Raw genomic sequence first — 17,402 nt, 5'->3', positions numbered from 1 at the left:
ATACTACCATTGTCCTTCCTTCCTTCTGTCTGGCCTGGAGGTTCACATGGGGATGTTTGTGGTGACTATATGCAGAGTCAGAGAATGCAAGGTATGGGCAACTCCCACAGCAGAGTGCAGGCACTCACCTAAAGAGGGACTTTTGGGCTGCCAAGAGGCCTTTTTGGCTCATTAGTTCCCAAACAGAATCAAAGGATCAAAGTCTGGTATCTGATCTGTTAACACCTGCTCATCTTTGATGGGCCATAAGAGGAAAAAGAGGCCTAAAACACTGTGACAAAGTTATGAGAATCAGAATGTTTCCTAGAAGTCAGGAGGCTTCCCTTATTTATTTTTAACATAAGCAAGCTTGCTGGTGGTTAACACATAAACTATCTTCCATGGTGCTATTTTGTCACCAGTAATCTACCTTTGTTCCAGTAATCTAACTGAATAAAGTACCCATGCTACACACCATCTTGTTTGGTCCACTTTCTTGATGGTTCCCACAACATGTGACACCCACTAGTGACCTTACTCTTTCTAAATGAAAGACTGAAGGTGAATTATCACAGCTAATTTTCAGATACTCTCTGCCTTGTACATGATACACATTAGAATTAACCTTGGCTCCCTCTAACAATTTAAAACTTAGAATACAAAAAAAAAAAAAAAAAAGTAAACCATTGTCCCCAACACAGAATCACAAGTAATGGCATATCGAACAATGATAAAGATGGAGATGAGGGTGGGAACATGGGGTTAGGGAATTAAGTGGAGTTTTGAAACTTCCTTTTCTAATTCAAAGTTTATTTCTTTTCAAATCTGATGACTCTCAGATGAATTTTTAGAAATTTTAGCAATAGTGATTACAATCATTTTTTTTTGGATTGTGTAAGGCTGCCTTGAAATGAACACCTGGAAAGAAACTGAAAACAATGGTTCTTGTGATTCCCTTCTGAGTCGCACAGAAGCTTTTGTCAACCGTGCTGCACACACATGGTAAGACTGTGAACACTGCCTCACGCTGGGCCAGGCTGTGTCAACCTGTCCCATCCTAACCAGCTTTAAGCCCGTTCTGAAAATGCTTATTCTACTCGACTCCGTGGCTTCCCTCTGCACAAACCCATGGGCGAGCTGACCAGGCACCCAGGAAAACCATGCAAACACAGGAATGGTCTGAGACTGTCGGAAAGGACAGGGGTGACCCTGGAAGACACAGATCTACACATTTAATGAATTTCCAAAACCCAAGCCAAATAAAAAACGCAACCATGCCAAATCTAAATTACAACACTTTATTGCAGCATCGGCAAAGGTCAGATTTCTGAAGCTGGTGAAGATCGGGCAGCATTTCCATGTGAAATGTTACAACTTTACAAGTTTTGTGTCTTATTTAATTCTACATGCAGAAACTGAAACATGGTAAAAGAAAAAATGCAAAATAGCTAGAAAAAAAGATGTAATCAAGTTGTAGCATACGGAGGTGCTCTTCAACTTAATTTACTATGCCTACCGGAAAGCCAACGGAAGACAACTACCCTAATAAATTAACAGATCGCCAGAAACAGACTAAGAACCCTCATTTCTATTTAGTGGGGCTGGGGTGGGGGTGGGGGAACAAAACAAACAAAACAAAACAAAAACAAAAACAAACGCAAAATAAAAGCTCTACTGTTTCCATACTTTGTTTAGAGACAGAGGCTGTAAACCCATGAAGGTCAACAAAATCTTCTGATCCCCTTCTTGTTGTCCTTCGTCCATTTCCTGTGACATGCTGACCGCACGCTGTTTGTTTTCAATGATACTTACAATGGGCTCAAATCTCCCTGTTCTTGGGCTGGTGTCAGACTCCCCTAAGCCATCTGAACTCATGCTCTTGGTATAGCAAAAGTCTTCACATTTTTCTTTTACCCTAATAGGCAACTTCGTATTACTGACTCTGATGGATAAAACTGATTTTCTCCCTCATCCCTTGTTCCTCTTGAAACAAATTCCTAAACAAAAGCCTTCCTGGTGGATTATCTGGTATTTGGTTATCTTTCATCATTTTGTTGTCCTGCATGTAAGTTTTTACTAGAAGATTTTACTGCTTGCTCTATACTTTTCTACTGTAGTCCTGGAGCCCCCAAATGTATCTTCTTCCAACATGGGATGTTCAATTCAGAGACACTGTAACTCAAATCAAATTTAAACCTCAAGTTCATTTCCCCCATACCATTACCATCACAACCGTCTCTTCTCTGGCTCAGTCATCTCACTGACGCTCTTCTGGGTGTAACTGCTCAGGAGTCAAGTTAACCGTCTCATTTCTTGACTGCCATTCTCAAGAGAAGATTAACCCTCACGTGATTTCCATTACAAAAGGCCTTTCCGCCTTATCTGGAAGCGTCGGCTTGTTCCGGTGTTGGCAGAGGCTGCTGTTCCCGCCTCATGGCCCCAGCCTGTCCCAGGTTTAGATTCGCAACTCTCTAGACCGACATGCTGAGATGTGTCCACTGCTCTCATTCAATTGCTGGAGGACTCCACTATCCACAACATCAGATACAGGACCTAATGAAATGACACGTGCTGCTGGATCAACGTCTCCTGGAGGCACAAACAGGGCAATGTTAAAAAGAACTAGTACTGAGGGCAAGCTTGTGGTAAGAAAAGGCCCCCTCAACACCACCAACCACTGTTTTATGAATGCCTCCCAGGTAAATCGGTGTTTCTTAATGAGCACATACACTCCTACTGGACTAAGAAACAACAGGAGCAGAGGGCCATCAGAAAGAGCAATTCTGATGGCCGGCAGGTGGGTGGCCCTGGAGTCTCTGCTATAATTACTTTCTAAAAAGCTGAGTATAGGGTTGGTGTCCCCAAGTCCCCAGGCTGAAGTCTAATGCCAGCACCTCAGGATGCGACCAAACTTGGGAAGAGTCAGTGCAGATGCAATTTGTTAAGAAAAGGCCACACTGAGGTAGGCCAGGCCCCTGGTCCAGCCTGTGTCCTCCTAAGGAGGGGAAATGTGGACAGAGACACACTTATAGGGAGAATGCCAGGTGATGATGGAGCTGCAGGGATCAACAGTACTTCAGAGCCAAGAGATGCAAAGACAGGCCAAGCAGCAGAAGCTAAGGGAGGGACCCTGAACAGACCCTCCTTCACAGTGCTCAGGAGGAGGCAAACCTGTGGATGCCTGTCCACCATGGCCTGTCAGTCAATGTGTGCTACTTCCTTCCGGCGGTGCTAGCTAACAGTTCACTACTCACAAAAGCAGCTTACGTGAGCGAGAAACTGATTTCGAAGAATGAGATGCGAATATGGAAAAGTATCTTTGGCTGGATAGATCTATAACAGGACTGGAACTGAACGGAACAAGTTCAATAACACAAGTATCCCCTGAGAGAAAGAAAGTCTTTTTCCTGAAGTCAAGACCAATGGTCTAAGATAGAGTATTTTAAATAAGTACAATAAATGACAGGAAAAGAAATGTCCAGTCTTTCATAAGATAAATATATCCCTTAATATAGGCTAGAATGTCATTTGACTGCTTTATAGGCAAACAGTCATTTTGAGAGATTTAAAAATTTAAGAGCTCAAAAAGTAATTTAAATGTACACTTTGGATTAAGCATTATTCTACAAGGGACACTATTTACAACATAAATATCATTTATTTAGGTTTACACAGGGACATAAAGAAAATACCTAATAAAAAAATGCACATCTTTTCAAGATGGATCAAAAAAATTCTGATAGTGTAACTCCATACTCAGAGTGTGATCTTTGTTCCAGCAGTTTTGACATCACCTGGGAGATGTTAGAAACGAGTGAGAAGAAGCAGTTTAGTATGAGTCACTATGGTTAAAATATAGTATTTTAGGGGCACCTGGGTGGCTCAGTTGATTGAGAGGCCAACTCTTGATTAAGGCTCAGGTCAGGATCTCAGGGCCGTGAGACTGAGCCTCACATCGGGCTCCATGCTGGATGTGGAACCACTTAGGACTCATTCTCCCTCTGCCCTCCCACCGTTCTCAGCTCAGGCATGTACTCTGTCTAAAAAATATATATATATACATATAATGTAATTTTAAAGTTTAAGGAGCACTGGTCTAACTCATATGAATTTTAGCACAGAAACCGTATCAGCACTAACACTTGCCAAAGTTGTGAAGTTTCACAGTATTTTCAACACTGGCAGAGTAGAAAACTACCTTTTCTGCATTGGTTAACTATTTTACTAGAACACTATTGCCATTTTAACTCATTATAAGCAAATGCTTATGCTGTTAGGGCATCACTGCCCAGTGAGAATGGCTGCAACTTTAATTTACAGCTTATTTTAAGAATTCCTTGTGATTAGAAAAATTTTACATCATTATAACTAATGTCTAGGAACCTATCAAAATCTGCTTTAATAACAATGTCCAAATGAATTTTCACCTTATCTGCCATATAACATTGACAATATTAATAACTAATTTTAAAAAATAAACAGTAGTCACGTTAAGAGTCAAGTTGAAAACAGTTTCTCAGACCTGATTCGAGTTTTCTCCTTCCTCCTGTTTAGGGATTCACCTCACAGCACGTTGTCCCTAAGGGATCTGATGAACCACTGCTCCAGATACACATCTTTCTATGGTCTGGCCCAGTGTTAAAAATAGAATAAAAAAGAGGTGCCAAACCACCAGGAGACTTCACCCCACCAGTTATGTTCCTTCAAATGACATTTCTTCACTTAAAACTTATGTTTAAAAAAATGGTTGGGGATCCCTGGGTGGCTCAGCGATTTGGCACCTGCCTTAGGCCCAGGGTGTGATACTGGGGTCCCAGGATCTAGTCCCACATCGGGCTCCCTGCAGGGAGCCTGCTTCTCCCTCTGCCTGTGTCTCTGCCTCTCTCTCTCTGCGTCTCATGAATAAATAAAATCTTAAAAAAAAAAAAAAGTCAAAGAACATTTAGTGTTTGAATGGGTCAAAAACTTAGGTTTCTGTGATTGCTTATTCCTCTACCATGTTCACTCACATCTGTATTATAAGAGCACTGGCTTTAAAAAATATTATAATAATACCTCAGAGAGAGAGCCATTTTTTAAGAATGATGGACAAGTTAGCATTTTTTATTAAGTTATGGCTTCAAGAAATAATTTAAAACAGGAAGAGATAATAGCTCAAGAATTGGACTTTCACAAAATCAGGAAACGAGGAAAGAGGGAGCAAAGCTTAGGGAAAAAGTTTATTAGATGACTAAATACAGATTTTTAAAAAGATTTTTATTTATTTATTTATTCATGAGAGACACACACACACACAGAGAGAGAGAGAGGCAGAGACACAGGCAGAGGTAGAAGCAGGCTCCATGCAGGCAGCCTGATGTGGGACTCGATCCCGGGACTCCAGGATCACGTCCTGGGCCAAAGGCAGGCACTAAACTGCTGGGCCACCCAGGGATGCCCTAAATACAGATTTTTAAAAGTTTCTTTGTCCATTCCACAAATATTAATTGCGCATTTACTATGTGCTAGGCACAAGAGCTACAGAATTATAAAAAAACAAGACAAGGCTTCATTTCTGCTCTCAATCTTCAGTCTCACGAGGTTTAGATAAAGACATGGTAGCAAGTGATGGATTACACGGGATAAGATCTGTAGAAATATACAGTGAATGAGGGCAGCATATACGCACCAACCTACATCAGATTTGAAGAATATCAAGGTAAGATCTGAAAGAAGAGCAGGAGATATCCCTAAAGGAAAGCATGAGAAAGTTCCAAACAGAGAACATTAACTAGAAGGATTAAAAGGCCAGCTTCGTTTGGAATAGAGGAAGAGAAAGAGTTAAGGCCAATAAGGTAAATACAACCAACCACCCCCAGTTCATGTAGGGCCATGGTAACCGAGTTTAGGAGTTTGGACTTTATCCTATAAGCCATGAGGAGCCACTGGTTTTAAGCAGAAAAGTTCATTTACCCAGACAACAGATGTACATTTTAGAAAGAACATGTGAGTACATCAATGAGAAGGAATTGGAAGGGGCTGATATTGGAGACTGAGAAGTAGATCAGGGGACTGCTAGCAGCAATCCTACAAGAGGTGATGGTAGCTTGATCTAGCTTGATCTACCTCCTCCAGCAGTGGAGGTAGAATAAATAGGCAAGTGTGAGAAGCATTCAGTAGTAGAATCAAGATTTGTTAATTAACTAGATATGGGAACCGAGGGAGACAACAGTCCAAACTTTTCTAGTGTGGACAACTGGCCCGGCAGTGCCTCCACTTGCTGAGCCAGAGAAGATAGGAGGACAGAGGCTGGGAGCAGGTGACATACCGTCTAGGTGGTTGTTTAGAAGACAGGTGGATATACAGTCAGAAACGAAAATGTGTGACCTGAGCTGGAGCAAGGGAAGATAACTGGGTCACAGGAGGGAAGGACACCTCCCACGGAGAGTATGCAGGGGTAGGAGTGAAGGGGCTAGGACTGACCCTGAGGGACACCAGCATCTCCAGGCAGAGGCTAGTCCATAAAGGAGTCAGGAGACAGGAGGAGGAGTCAAGGAGGAAGAGAAAGACCAGAAGACAGGAGAGCCACATGAGTCCAGAGAAGAGAGTATGTCAAGGAGGGGTCCACATGCTAAGTGCTGGTGAGGCAGCCTGAAAGAGACAGAATGGACCCCTGGGAGGCGGCTGGGGGCAGGCAGGAGACTGCAGTCAGCCACAGCAGTGAGAGGTGAGGAGTAAAGAGCAAATATGGCCAATCCTTCCAAGTTTGGTTAAATAGCGCTGGAGGGAGGGGAAGAAACAAGAAGTTAACAAAGAGAATTTTGAAAAACTGAGTAACTGGTAGCAAACTAAGAAAGCCATACGTTTGTGTTCATCTATCACACATCTATTAGCATATAAGTTTAGACATCTGTTTTCCCATATTTTTTTTCCCTGTTGCTTAAGAAATGCCTGGTACTTAATAAATTTTCAATGACTTTTTCAAATAAATATATGACTTGGACTTGAAAGAATTAGCTCTTTCAAATACTTATACTTAGTTTTCCTACTGGACCAGAAGCTTGTGCATAAAGACTTTGTCCTTTTTTGTACTTTTTAATTTGGCATGGTGCAGAACTGAACCCGTGGTAAGTGCAGTAGGAGTGAGGTAAGCTCAGGGGGGCAAATCATATTGCGAGTATCAATTAGGCATCAAATGTCATAGTTACTGATTCTTAAGTCTACCCAAACATTTAAAAATTAGGAAAATGTACTATATTTGCACTGTGATTCAAGACAGACTAGGTATTAATAGAAATAATCCCATTCAGAGATGTGAAGCTCTAACATGGAAAAGCAAAGTTGATGGAAAATATCAAGATAAAAACATTCTAATAGTTCTGTTCACCTATCATGAGAAGAGAAATGGGTATTATCAAGAATACTGATACATATTTAATGCTCTGTAAAGAAATGTAAAAGCAGAAAAATAAAATTTTCATGGCCTGTTAAAACTACCTAGCTTCTACGTTTTAGTAGCAATAAAAGGTTTTATTAAAGGACTTTAATGAAGTGTGAATAATTAAAAATGACCTAATATCTTATGCCTAATTAGATGAACTTGTACTTCAGTTCTAACTTGGATTTCTAAAAACATTATACTCACTAGATGTTAAAAAATAGACCCCTTAACTGCTATGACAAATCAATGTTCTAACCTGTAATTTGATTAGTTGTCTGAGCATATAGGTCAAAGAAAAAAGTTATCAAGAACACATAAACAGGGGATCCCTGGATGGCTCAGTGGTTTAGCGCCTGCCTTCAGCCCAGGGTGTGATCCTGGAGTCCCAGATTGAGTCCCACATTGGGCTCCCTGCATGGAGCCGGCTTCTCCCTCTGCCTGTGTCTCTGCCTCTCTCTCTCTGTGTGTCTCTCATGAATAAATAAATAAAATCTTAAAAGAAAAAAAAAAAAAAGAAGAACATGCAAAGAGAGTGAAGACAAGACAGAGACTCCTGTACTTTCTCGGCACTGTTGTCCACAAATAATGAACTATTCTGCTCCCAACCCTTAGCATACTCCTTCCACATCTACTTTGCTCACCCCCAAGAGCAAGTGACATCCTTGGGACTCTTTTACGTCCTTAGCCTAAACACTAATATCTTGAAAATCAGTAAAGCAGCAAAGCCAATGTCACCTTTGATTATAACCTGACCACAAGACAGAAAATTGAGTTGATGGTATGGGTCTTTAGATCAAATCCCAGAAGAACTTTATTTTTTTTTAATATTTATTTATTTATTCATGAGAGAGAGGGCAGAGAGAGAGAGAGAGAGAGAGAGAGAGAGAGAGAGAGAGGGGCTCTTCGCAGGGAGCCCAATGCAGGACTCAATTCCAGATCCTGGGATCACTCCCTGAGCCAAAGGCAGACACTCAACCACTGAACCACCCAGGCATCCCCCAGAAAAACTTTAAATAATATTCCCCCTTAAAAGATGATGAGTAGGTCTTATTAGAAAACATCCTCTAGGGGCGCCCCGGTGGCTCAGTGGTTGAGAGTCTGTTTTCGGCCCAGGGTATGATCCCAGAGTCCTGGGATCGAGTCCCGCAGACAGCCTGCTTCTCCCTCTGCCTAAGCCTCTGCCTGCCTCTCTGTGTCTCTCATGAATAATTAAATTAAAAAAAAAATTTTTTTTTTTTTGCAAAAAAGGGAAACCTTCTATGTGAAATTCCTTATGGAATTTTAACTGTTTCACTTTAAGCAACTCAAGTTTAAGTAGAACTGGCATGGATCTCAGCAGGATATTTTATAATTAAAAACAAACAAACAAAACATGTCAAAACAAATTCAACCTCCAGGCTTAAAAGTGTAGAATACAGGTTTTGGGTTTTGGTAAACATTAACACTGACTTGAAAAATTCTAACACAAAAGTGTCATCTATAACTAGTCATCTCTGTGAATGCAAAAGAGAAAAGTAAAGAATCCAAAGAAGTCCACTCAGAGAGTGAAAGCCAAAATCAATGGGGCTGAAATTAAAAAACAACTGTAATTATTTTATAATTTTTTCTTTTTCTCAAATACTTACAACTCAAAGACTTTTCTATTTTGCTAATTAGGCCTTTATCAGTAAGTATAATCCAGAACTATCCAATTTATTCATACCTCGTGAAAAATAAGTAGCTAAAGGAAGAAAAAGGAGAGAGAGAGATGGTCCTACCTCCCACCAGTCTTAAAGATTAGATCCGCATTAGGTGCTCCCTTTGGATGTTGGTAACGAGGGCGCCGCTCCCGATTGGTGTTTGCTGGAGCTGGGCGCTGGGCAAGAGACTGCAGCATTTCTGTAAGCAAGAGCAAAACAGAAAAGGTGGTTAACTCTCATAAATGCATTCCCCTCTGTGAAGCAAATAAACCCCTAAGGAGATGAAGTCTTTTAGTTCTGTCAGGTAAGTGATTAAAGAAAAACCACCATTACACAGACTACAATGATTAAGAAGTTCTGAAAGAGTACATCAGGGAGGAGACATGCTCTGGAAGCATTTAATATCCAATGTCAATTTGGCCACTATGTAAGTGTCTTGTGAGGCAGTAAAACAGCATGAGAAGCAGTCTGGTTCAATAGCTACAAACACATCTGGAGCCAGACAATATTGGTTCAAATCCCAGATCTGCCACTTATTAGCTTATTAGCTACAGGACTTCCGGTTCATTTCCCTAAATGCCAAATGGGGGTAATAATAAGCACTTATCTCCTGGAATTGTGGTGAGGGTTAAGTGCTTTGTAAAAAATACGTAAGACAGTGTCCAGCCCATAGTAAGCACTTACACCATTGGCTATTACTGATTGTTAAAAATGTTGATATCAACCAGAAGAGACTCTACAAGAGAGATTCAAAGAAAGAAAACCTAATGTTTATTTACTTAACAATGTCTCTTGCACAAAAAGCAGTTTGTCAGTACAGTGCTATATAAACAACCATGTTAATGGCTCTAAAATCTGGGCGCCACAGAAATGTCAAGAGGCTGGTTTATGAGGTTCATGGACTCTATACATAAGGTTACAGTTAATTGAAGAGTGTAGGGTATATCTGCGCAAAACTAGAATCTTAATCTGAGTACACCCTCAAATTTGAAGAAGCGGTCCTCGAGACAAGATTCCCAAATAGACAAAATGAGATAATAATATGTGTTGAATTAATTTGCTCACAGATGACTGGAAACATGAGACAATTAAAAATGATTATCTTAGTTACAAACATAACTATAACAGCACAGAATCTAACTGAATTATGGAGTTAGCAAAATAGGATGAAAATTATATTACTGTTATTTTGTAAGTGGGAAAAAATGAAAACAGAATGGAATATAAAAACAATTTCTTAGGCTCAATATTTACAAAGATGTTGTGAAAAGGAGGGGGAGGGTAAGAACTCTGGTATTCTATATTTAAAAAGCCCAAAAGACATCCAAATTTTCCACTTCTGTCCTATAAATGATTGCATACCTTGATAATCTTCTTGCTCTTGCCGTTCATTGATATCTAGTGTGAGTTTTTTCATTCTCATCCTCTCTTCTTGTTCTGCCTGTTGCTGGTTCCAGTGATTTGCAGCAAGTTGGGAAGACATGGGTACATTAAGGATCTTAAACTGAGAAAAAATAACAAGGAAATCACAAATGGCTTGAGAAAATCGAAGAAAAAAAGATTTCAAATAAAATGCTAAGTAGAATTAAACAAGTTTAGAAAAATAATATCTTTCCTGTTAGTCAATAAAGACAGTATCATCTAAGAACATAAGGACACAGAGACCTGTGGTCAAGATCCCAGAACTCTCTCTGATTGATCTATGCCATTTTGAATGCTTGCATCCTTGAAATGATTAGTAAAGCTTAATACTATGTAAGTCTCTGATTCATCTGAATCTAATTGAACAATCTGATTCTTCACATTATCTCAAATGTCCTCTTTTGGTAGTCTCTTTAATATGATGCACTTTTTATTAAGTCCTCTTAAAATGTAATTCCCAGAACATTAAATGCACCAGGCCAGATACACTAAGGTGAAAAATCTTAAGTGTGGGTGTGAAACATCTACAAACCAAACTAACTGCATTTCATTTTTTATTACAGTAGATAACTATTTCCTGTATCAAAATAAAAATATATTTGAGGTAGTCAATTTGGCTACCAGCCTAGCAGACCTCACTCACTCTTCCCAATGAGATGAGTCTGACTTAATGTGCTCTTACTGGTCAAGTACAGATTCCTTGCAACTACCCTTTCTATTTATGAGCTCAAAACCATCTTTTAAAGAAAAAAACACATACACATACAATCAAGAAAACCTCACTGCTATCAAGATAATGAGCATGTCCATTGCTTCAAGAGGCTCCTCTGTTCCTCTGTAACCCATCTCTTCCCCTGCCCTACCCCCAAGCAACTGCTGACCTCATTTCTATCACTACTGATTAGTTGAACTTCCTAAAATTTTATGTAGATTCAATCATACAACACATTATTTTGTCCAGCTTCTTTTACTTCCCACAATGGTTCTGAGATGCATCTATGTTGCTGTATGCATGAACAGTTTGTTCGTTTTTATTGTAGAATATACTTGTATGAATGCACTACAATTTGCTTATTTACTCACTTGGGGTTTCTCTTTTGGGTTATTAAACTTATGTTTGTGTGGACATAGGTCTCCAATTCTCTTAAATGCAAAATGCTAATAATGAAAAGCTGGGAATGGCTGGTGCATTTTACTTTTTTTATTTTTTTAAAGTAAACTCTATACTCACAATGAGGCTTGAACTCATGGCTCCGAAATCAAGAGTCACATGCTCTACTGAGCCAGCCCAGCGCCCTGTGGTGTATTTTACTTTTTAAGAAACTACAAAAATGTTTTCCAAAGTAGTTGCATCATTTTACACTCACTAGTGAATGAGAGTCCCGGTTCCTCTACACCCTTGTCAACACTTGGTATGGCCAGTCTTTATAATTTTAGCCATTCTAGTGAGTAAAGAGTGGTATTTTCATTTTGGTTTTAATCTTCATTTTCCTCATGACTAAAATCATTTTTTAAAATTTAATCTAGAATTATGCTAAAAGTTGACATCAAGTTTATTGGATTGTATTGTCTCCAGAACGTACTTTTTTTCCCTTGCTCTTTGAACAAGGAAATTATTTGCCCATTATGCATCTTTTGACTACTGTCTCATTCTGAAAGACTTTCGAAGTTTAACGACAACTGCTCTACAATAACACATAGAAGTTATTTCAGTCTTTGAGGATATAACTTGTTTTTGCCTAAAGACTGGGACTCATTTAAAGTAGATAAATTATCCCTTTTGGCACTAATTTTACCCAATCTTAAACTTACCTTTCCAGATTGAAATCTTCCTTATTGAAAAAAGCAAAAATAAGTTGTTCTCCCCCCCAAAAAATCTCTCTATAACAGTGGGATTACCTTTCCTTGTTCTTACGACCCTGAACATAACCTTTTAAAAAGTACTTCCTCAGGATGCCTGGATGGCTCAGCTATTGAGTGTCTACCTTCGGCTCAGGTCATGATCTCGGGCTCCCTGCAGGGGGTCTGCATCTTCCTCTGCCTATGTCTCTGCCTCTGTGTCTCACATGATTAGACAAATAAAATCTTCTTTAAAAAAAAAAAAGTACTCCTGCAGGTCAACTACATTCCAATTTTTTAAAAAAGCGCCTAGGGGCACCTGGGTGGCTCAGTCAAGCATCTGCCTTTGACTCAGGTCATGATCCCGGGGTCCTGGGATTAAGCCCCACATGGGGATCCCTGCTCAGTAAGGAGTCTGCTTCTCCATCTTACTCTCACCCTGTGCTCTCTCTAAAATAAGTAAATAAAAATCTTTAAAGAAAAGAAAAATCCTCCACACCCTCTTAACTACATCTCCTTTAGAAACTGCAAGTTGTGGGTTATTTCTAAATTCTACTGTATATGGTTTGACGATGGTCCATTTTTCCTTCACCCACAATTATGAATTCTGTGTTTTCCTGCCCCTCCCTCAAACTTCCTTTCAGTTCCACATTACAATCAGGGCTTTCATGAAATGTACACTTGCCAGGCACTGCTGTAAAGAAGACCATGGATTTTTGTGGTCAGACAGATGGGGTTCACAGCTCAGCCCTACTATTTATTACTACAATTTAGCAAAGCACTTAAGAGTGTACTTTCTCTCAGCTATAAAATGAGGATATGAACACTACCTTTTAGGGTTGCTGTGAGACTGAGACATATGTACAGTACAGTGACTAGCACACAGTAGGTTCTCCACAAATATTACCTATTAATAATGCCTCAAAATAACAAAGTTCAGAATAATAGCTACCCTCAGTAGTTAACTATACAGCTGAAACTAAAACTGCAGCAAAATAAAAATCACCAGTCAACTAAAAACATTATCTTCTTAGCAGAATATGACTGACAATCACCAAGTAAAAACTAAAACGCTGACTACTTCTGTATATGTTTTGAGGCCTGTGTAATATAGTCTGCATCAGGAATGTGTCTGTCTCAGATGGCACTTGCCCCAACTGTGTCTTATTTTTACTAACAAAAACTACTGAAACAAAGTTCAAATAAAATGGCCATCATTCTAATAAACCTTTTATTTTTCACAATCAGGAAGACACACAAAAAGTAAGTTAGTGGAAAAGTTCAGTCAAAATGAATTTTCTGCCACTCTTTACATGTTACCTAATTATGTGAAAGAAAAATAAAAGAAATAAAAAGTAATAAATTTACTCTTCTTAAGGAGAATTACTGATTGGTCACATTAATTCAAAATGAAATTTTTAATTTTCAGCACTATTCATGAGGAAAGCATTCTGTTGCGCCTGCTTTTTCAAATCCAGGTGCTATAAACTATTGGTAGATAAAATCTGAATTAGACACTGCAAACAGGGTGGGCCAGATTATTGACAGCAGAGACAGAGATGTCAAATTCTAGAAAGACCACAACTATAAGAATCATTTCTAGAATGATGACTTGAAGCAATTTTCTAATCTTCCCGTAACAGAATACAATTATGAAATCGGATTACCAGATATCTAACACAAAGATTCTAAATAAAATTTAACCTACCAGTATAAATCAATAAACAGAGCTACATAAATTAATACACATTAGTTTTAAATATAGAATTGCACATAAAAGAACAATGTCTGAAATACACTAGTATTTTTTTTTTACACTAGTAATTCAATATGTTTTAGCTGTTACTATTATCACAATTATTTTATTTTTACTATAAGTAAGAAATCTGGCAATGCGGAGTACTGTCTCAGTGAAATACAAAATACCTGTTAGGTTTCAAGAGTCATTTATCAACTCTTTAAGGCTCTTAAAAACACTGTCAAACTGCATTAAGTTCATATTCAGTATTAAAAACAAATCAACCGAGGGCAGCCCGGGTAGCTCACTGGCTTTGGCCCAAGGCATGATCCTGGAGTCCCGGAATCAAGTCCCACATCGGGCTCCCTGCATGGAGTCTGCTTCTTTCTCTGCTTGTGTCTCTGCCTCTTTTTCTGTCTCTCATGAATAAATAAAGAAAATATTTAAAAATATATAAATAAATCACATTTATAACAATTATTACTCCAGAAAATCTAGTTTGAGTGGCTTCAATTTTTTTGTCATCTAATTTGCTATAAAGTTGTAACTTTTTTAAAAAAAATGTTTTGGCAGCTTTACAGTAAAGGCACTTGGTAAGGGTGGCATCAGGAAATTTGTGTCCTGTGCTCTCTGTATCTATTACTATCTCTTTTATATCCTTTTTAAGTACTCGAGAATATTTTCCTTTGTAAAACTTGTATCAGATCAGTCTTATAAATAAATAGAAACCTATATTTTTCACATTTTTGATCAAATCATTATGAAATTTCTTTTATAATGTTTTATACTACTTCATTAGTGTGATAAGTACCATAATTATTAATCTCATCAGTACTGAATTATGAAGGACAGTTCAAATATTATCAGGAACCCAGTAAGGGGGGGGGGGTGACGGCCCACCCTCTTTTCTTTGTGTTAATGTGGTGACAGATAGAAACATCTTAGAATTGCAGCTTGTGATTTCATGGTGATCAAGAAATTATGTCTGCCTTTCTTATTGGGCTGCTTTGCCTTGAGTATTTTGTGAAACAGTAATATGTCACTCTTTCTGTGTTTGTATATACATTTAAAACCAGTTTGTAAAGCTTCTCAGGAAAACCAGCTAGCTGAATAAGTAAGAGCATTTTAATATTGGAGTCTAACTTACCTTGAGGAACTCAAATTTTCACCTCTCTTTACCCTTATCATCTCAAATAAAGCATCTATTTGGTACTAGGGACAGAAAATGACTTAGAATTTGGCAGTGATTCTTTTTTTAATAATTTATTCAAGTAATACAAAATGCATTAAAGTCCAAAGGTATCTTTCCCCTACCCCACCTACCCATATTCCTGGCCATCCCCAACTGCTGCTGTAAACATTCCTATAAATATCTTTATATATTTGCGGAAGTATAGTCTATAGTATAGATACGTAGAAGTGGAATTGCTTAAAGGTTACAGAAATAGAAATTACTAATTTGGAAAACTAGTCATAGATGTGCTCATACTGTCTCTCAAATAAATAAAAATAAAGATAAGAAAAGTGGTTCACAAGATGTTTGCCAGTGATACAAACATTCAGCAGCTAAATTGGAATGGAAACCAAGACGTATCTAACTGAAGTTGCCATGTACTGCCCTTCACAATGGAAAAAAATCAGGGCATCCAATGAAGGTGATTTAGCTTATATTTTATTTTCTAAAGATTTTATTTTATTTATTCATGAGAGATAGAGACAGACAGACAGAGAGAGAGAGAGAGAGAGGTAGAGACACAGGCAGAGGGAGAAGCAGGCTCCATGCAAGGAGCCCGATGTGGGACTCAATCCCAGGTCTCCAGGATAGCACCCTGGGCCGAAGGCAGGCGCCAAACCACTGAGCCCACCCAGGATCTGATTTATGTTGTATTTTTTTTTTTAAGATTTTATTTATTTATTCATAGAGACACACACAGAGAGAGAGGCAGAGACACAGGCAGAGGGAGAGGCGGGCTCCCTGCAGGGAGCCCGACGTGGGACTCAGTCCCAGGTCTCCAGGATCACACCCTGGACTGAGGGCGGTGCTAAACTGCTGAGCCACCGGGGCTGCCCTAGGTTGTATTTTAAAGCTACTTCATAACTGTAGCTGAAATTGAAACATACACACACATGCACACTCACAATCCCAAGTATAAATTGCTCCAGTCAAAAGATATATAAAACAAATGATTCCTTATAAATATTTATTGCAAAAAAGTTGAGTTGTTTACGAGTATTAAGCTATAATAAATATACTATATATTTGTTTAAAGCAATCAAAAAAGCTCATTAAAATATGATATAATAGTTCTATTACATTAAAACTTGTTTTAATGATCAAAATATTTTTTAAATTCATTATTCTAGTTCATAAATATTTAAATCTAGAAAAATAAAATATAAATAGCATTATCCTCTTTTCAACTACTCATTTCCTTAGTACAAATTTTTATTTTCCTAATAACTACAGAAGAAAGTTCTTTCTGAGCACAAATCTGGTGCACAAAGAGATCATTCACCTAAGAACTAAAGATTCCTATAAGGCAAAAGATTTCACATTTCTAGAAAAACTGTTGCACCAGAAGGGCCAACACCCAAAAGTTAAATAAAGAAATAAAAATCTGAACAAAATAACTTTCTTTTTCAGACCACAAAATACCAGTGATGTTTCTTCAAATAATGTTCCTAAAATTGAACACTTTCCAAAATTCCAAATAAACTTTATGAGTTGAAAATGTACTTAATAACCAAGTACTCTGAGCTCTCATTTCATGTTTAATATTTTTAATAAAGTTCAATGAAAATGTTTCCTTAAAAATTAAACTTTCATATTTTAAGAAATATGAATTTCCATTCCTCGTTTTGTATAAAGTTATATGGGTTATACAGAATATATACGCCAAAAATATTCCTTCTAAAAAATGAACACATATTTTTACTTTGATCAATGCAATTTAGAATTTAAGACTGCTGAAATGAACTTACCTTTCAAAGCGCAGAAGTTTCTCAGGACAGGCTATGGTTTAATTTATGCCTACATGTTCTAAAAAGGTCAAACTGGCTATGACTTGACAAAGTTAAAATGAATTTTCACATGTGCCTCACAAAAGGGAAGGACAAATGAAGAAAACAGATTATTTAACTTTTGTGCTCATACTGTCTCTCAAATAAATAAAAATAAAGAAAAGTGGTTCACAAGATGTTTGCCAGTGATACAAACATTCAGCAGAACTGAAATGGGAACCAGACGTATCTAACTGAAGTTGCCATGTACTGCCCTTCACAATGGAAAAAAACTCTTTTGTGCTCAGAAAATCTGGTATGGGGG

General features: G+C 38.2%; 1 protein-coding gene across 2 annotated transcripts in view; it reads right to left on the bottom strand.

Moving 5' to 3' along the window:
• Positions 1-1,263: 1,263 nt before the first annotated feature.
• The window catches only part of UPF2 (UPF2 regulator of nonsense mediated mRNA decay), a 102,348-nt gene continuing 86,209 nt past the window's right edge, over positions 1,264-17,402 (bottom strand). The window contains exons 20-22 of one of the 2 annotated variants that reach the window (XM_077897233.1): positions 10,441-10,582; positions 9,157-9,277; positions 1,264-2,568 (exon numbers count right to left, since the gene is read on the bottom strand). In XM_077897233.1, the coding sequence (XP_077753359.1) occupies positions 2,559-2,568; positions 9,157-9,277; positions 10,441-10,582 (273 nt within the window). In that variant the 3' untranslated portion in view covers positions 1,264-2,558. Of the gene's footprint in view, positions 2,569-9,152; positions 9,278-10,440; positions 10,583-17,402 lie in introns of those variants that run through there. The other variant, XM_077897234.1, reaches the window with a different exon arrangement.

The sequence above is a fragment of the Canis aureus genome, chromosome 5 (assembly GCF_053574225.1).
Source record: "Canis aureus isolate CA01 chromosome 5, VMU_Caureus_v.1.0, whole genome shotgun sequence".
Classification (NCBI taxonomy): domain Eukaryota; kingdom Metazoa; phylum Chordata; class Mammalia; order Carnivora; family Canidae; genus Canis; species Canis aureus.
This window is presented reverse-complemented; position numbering and strand designations above follow the sequence as displayed.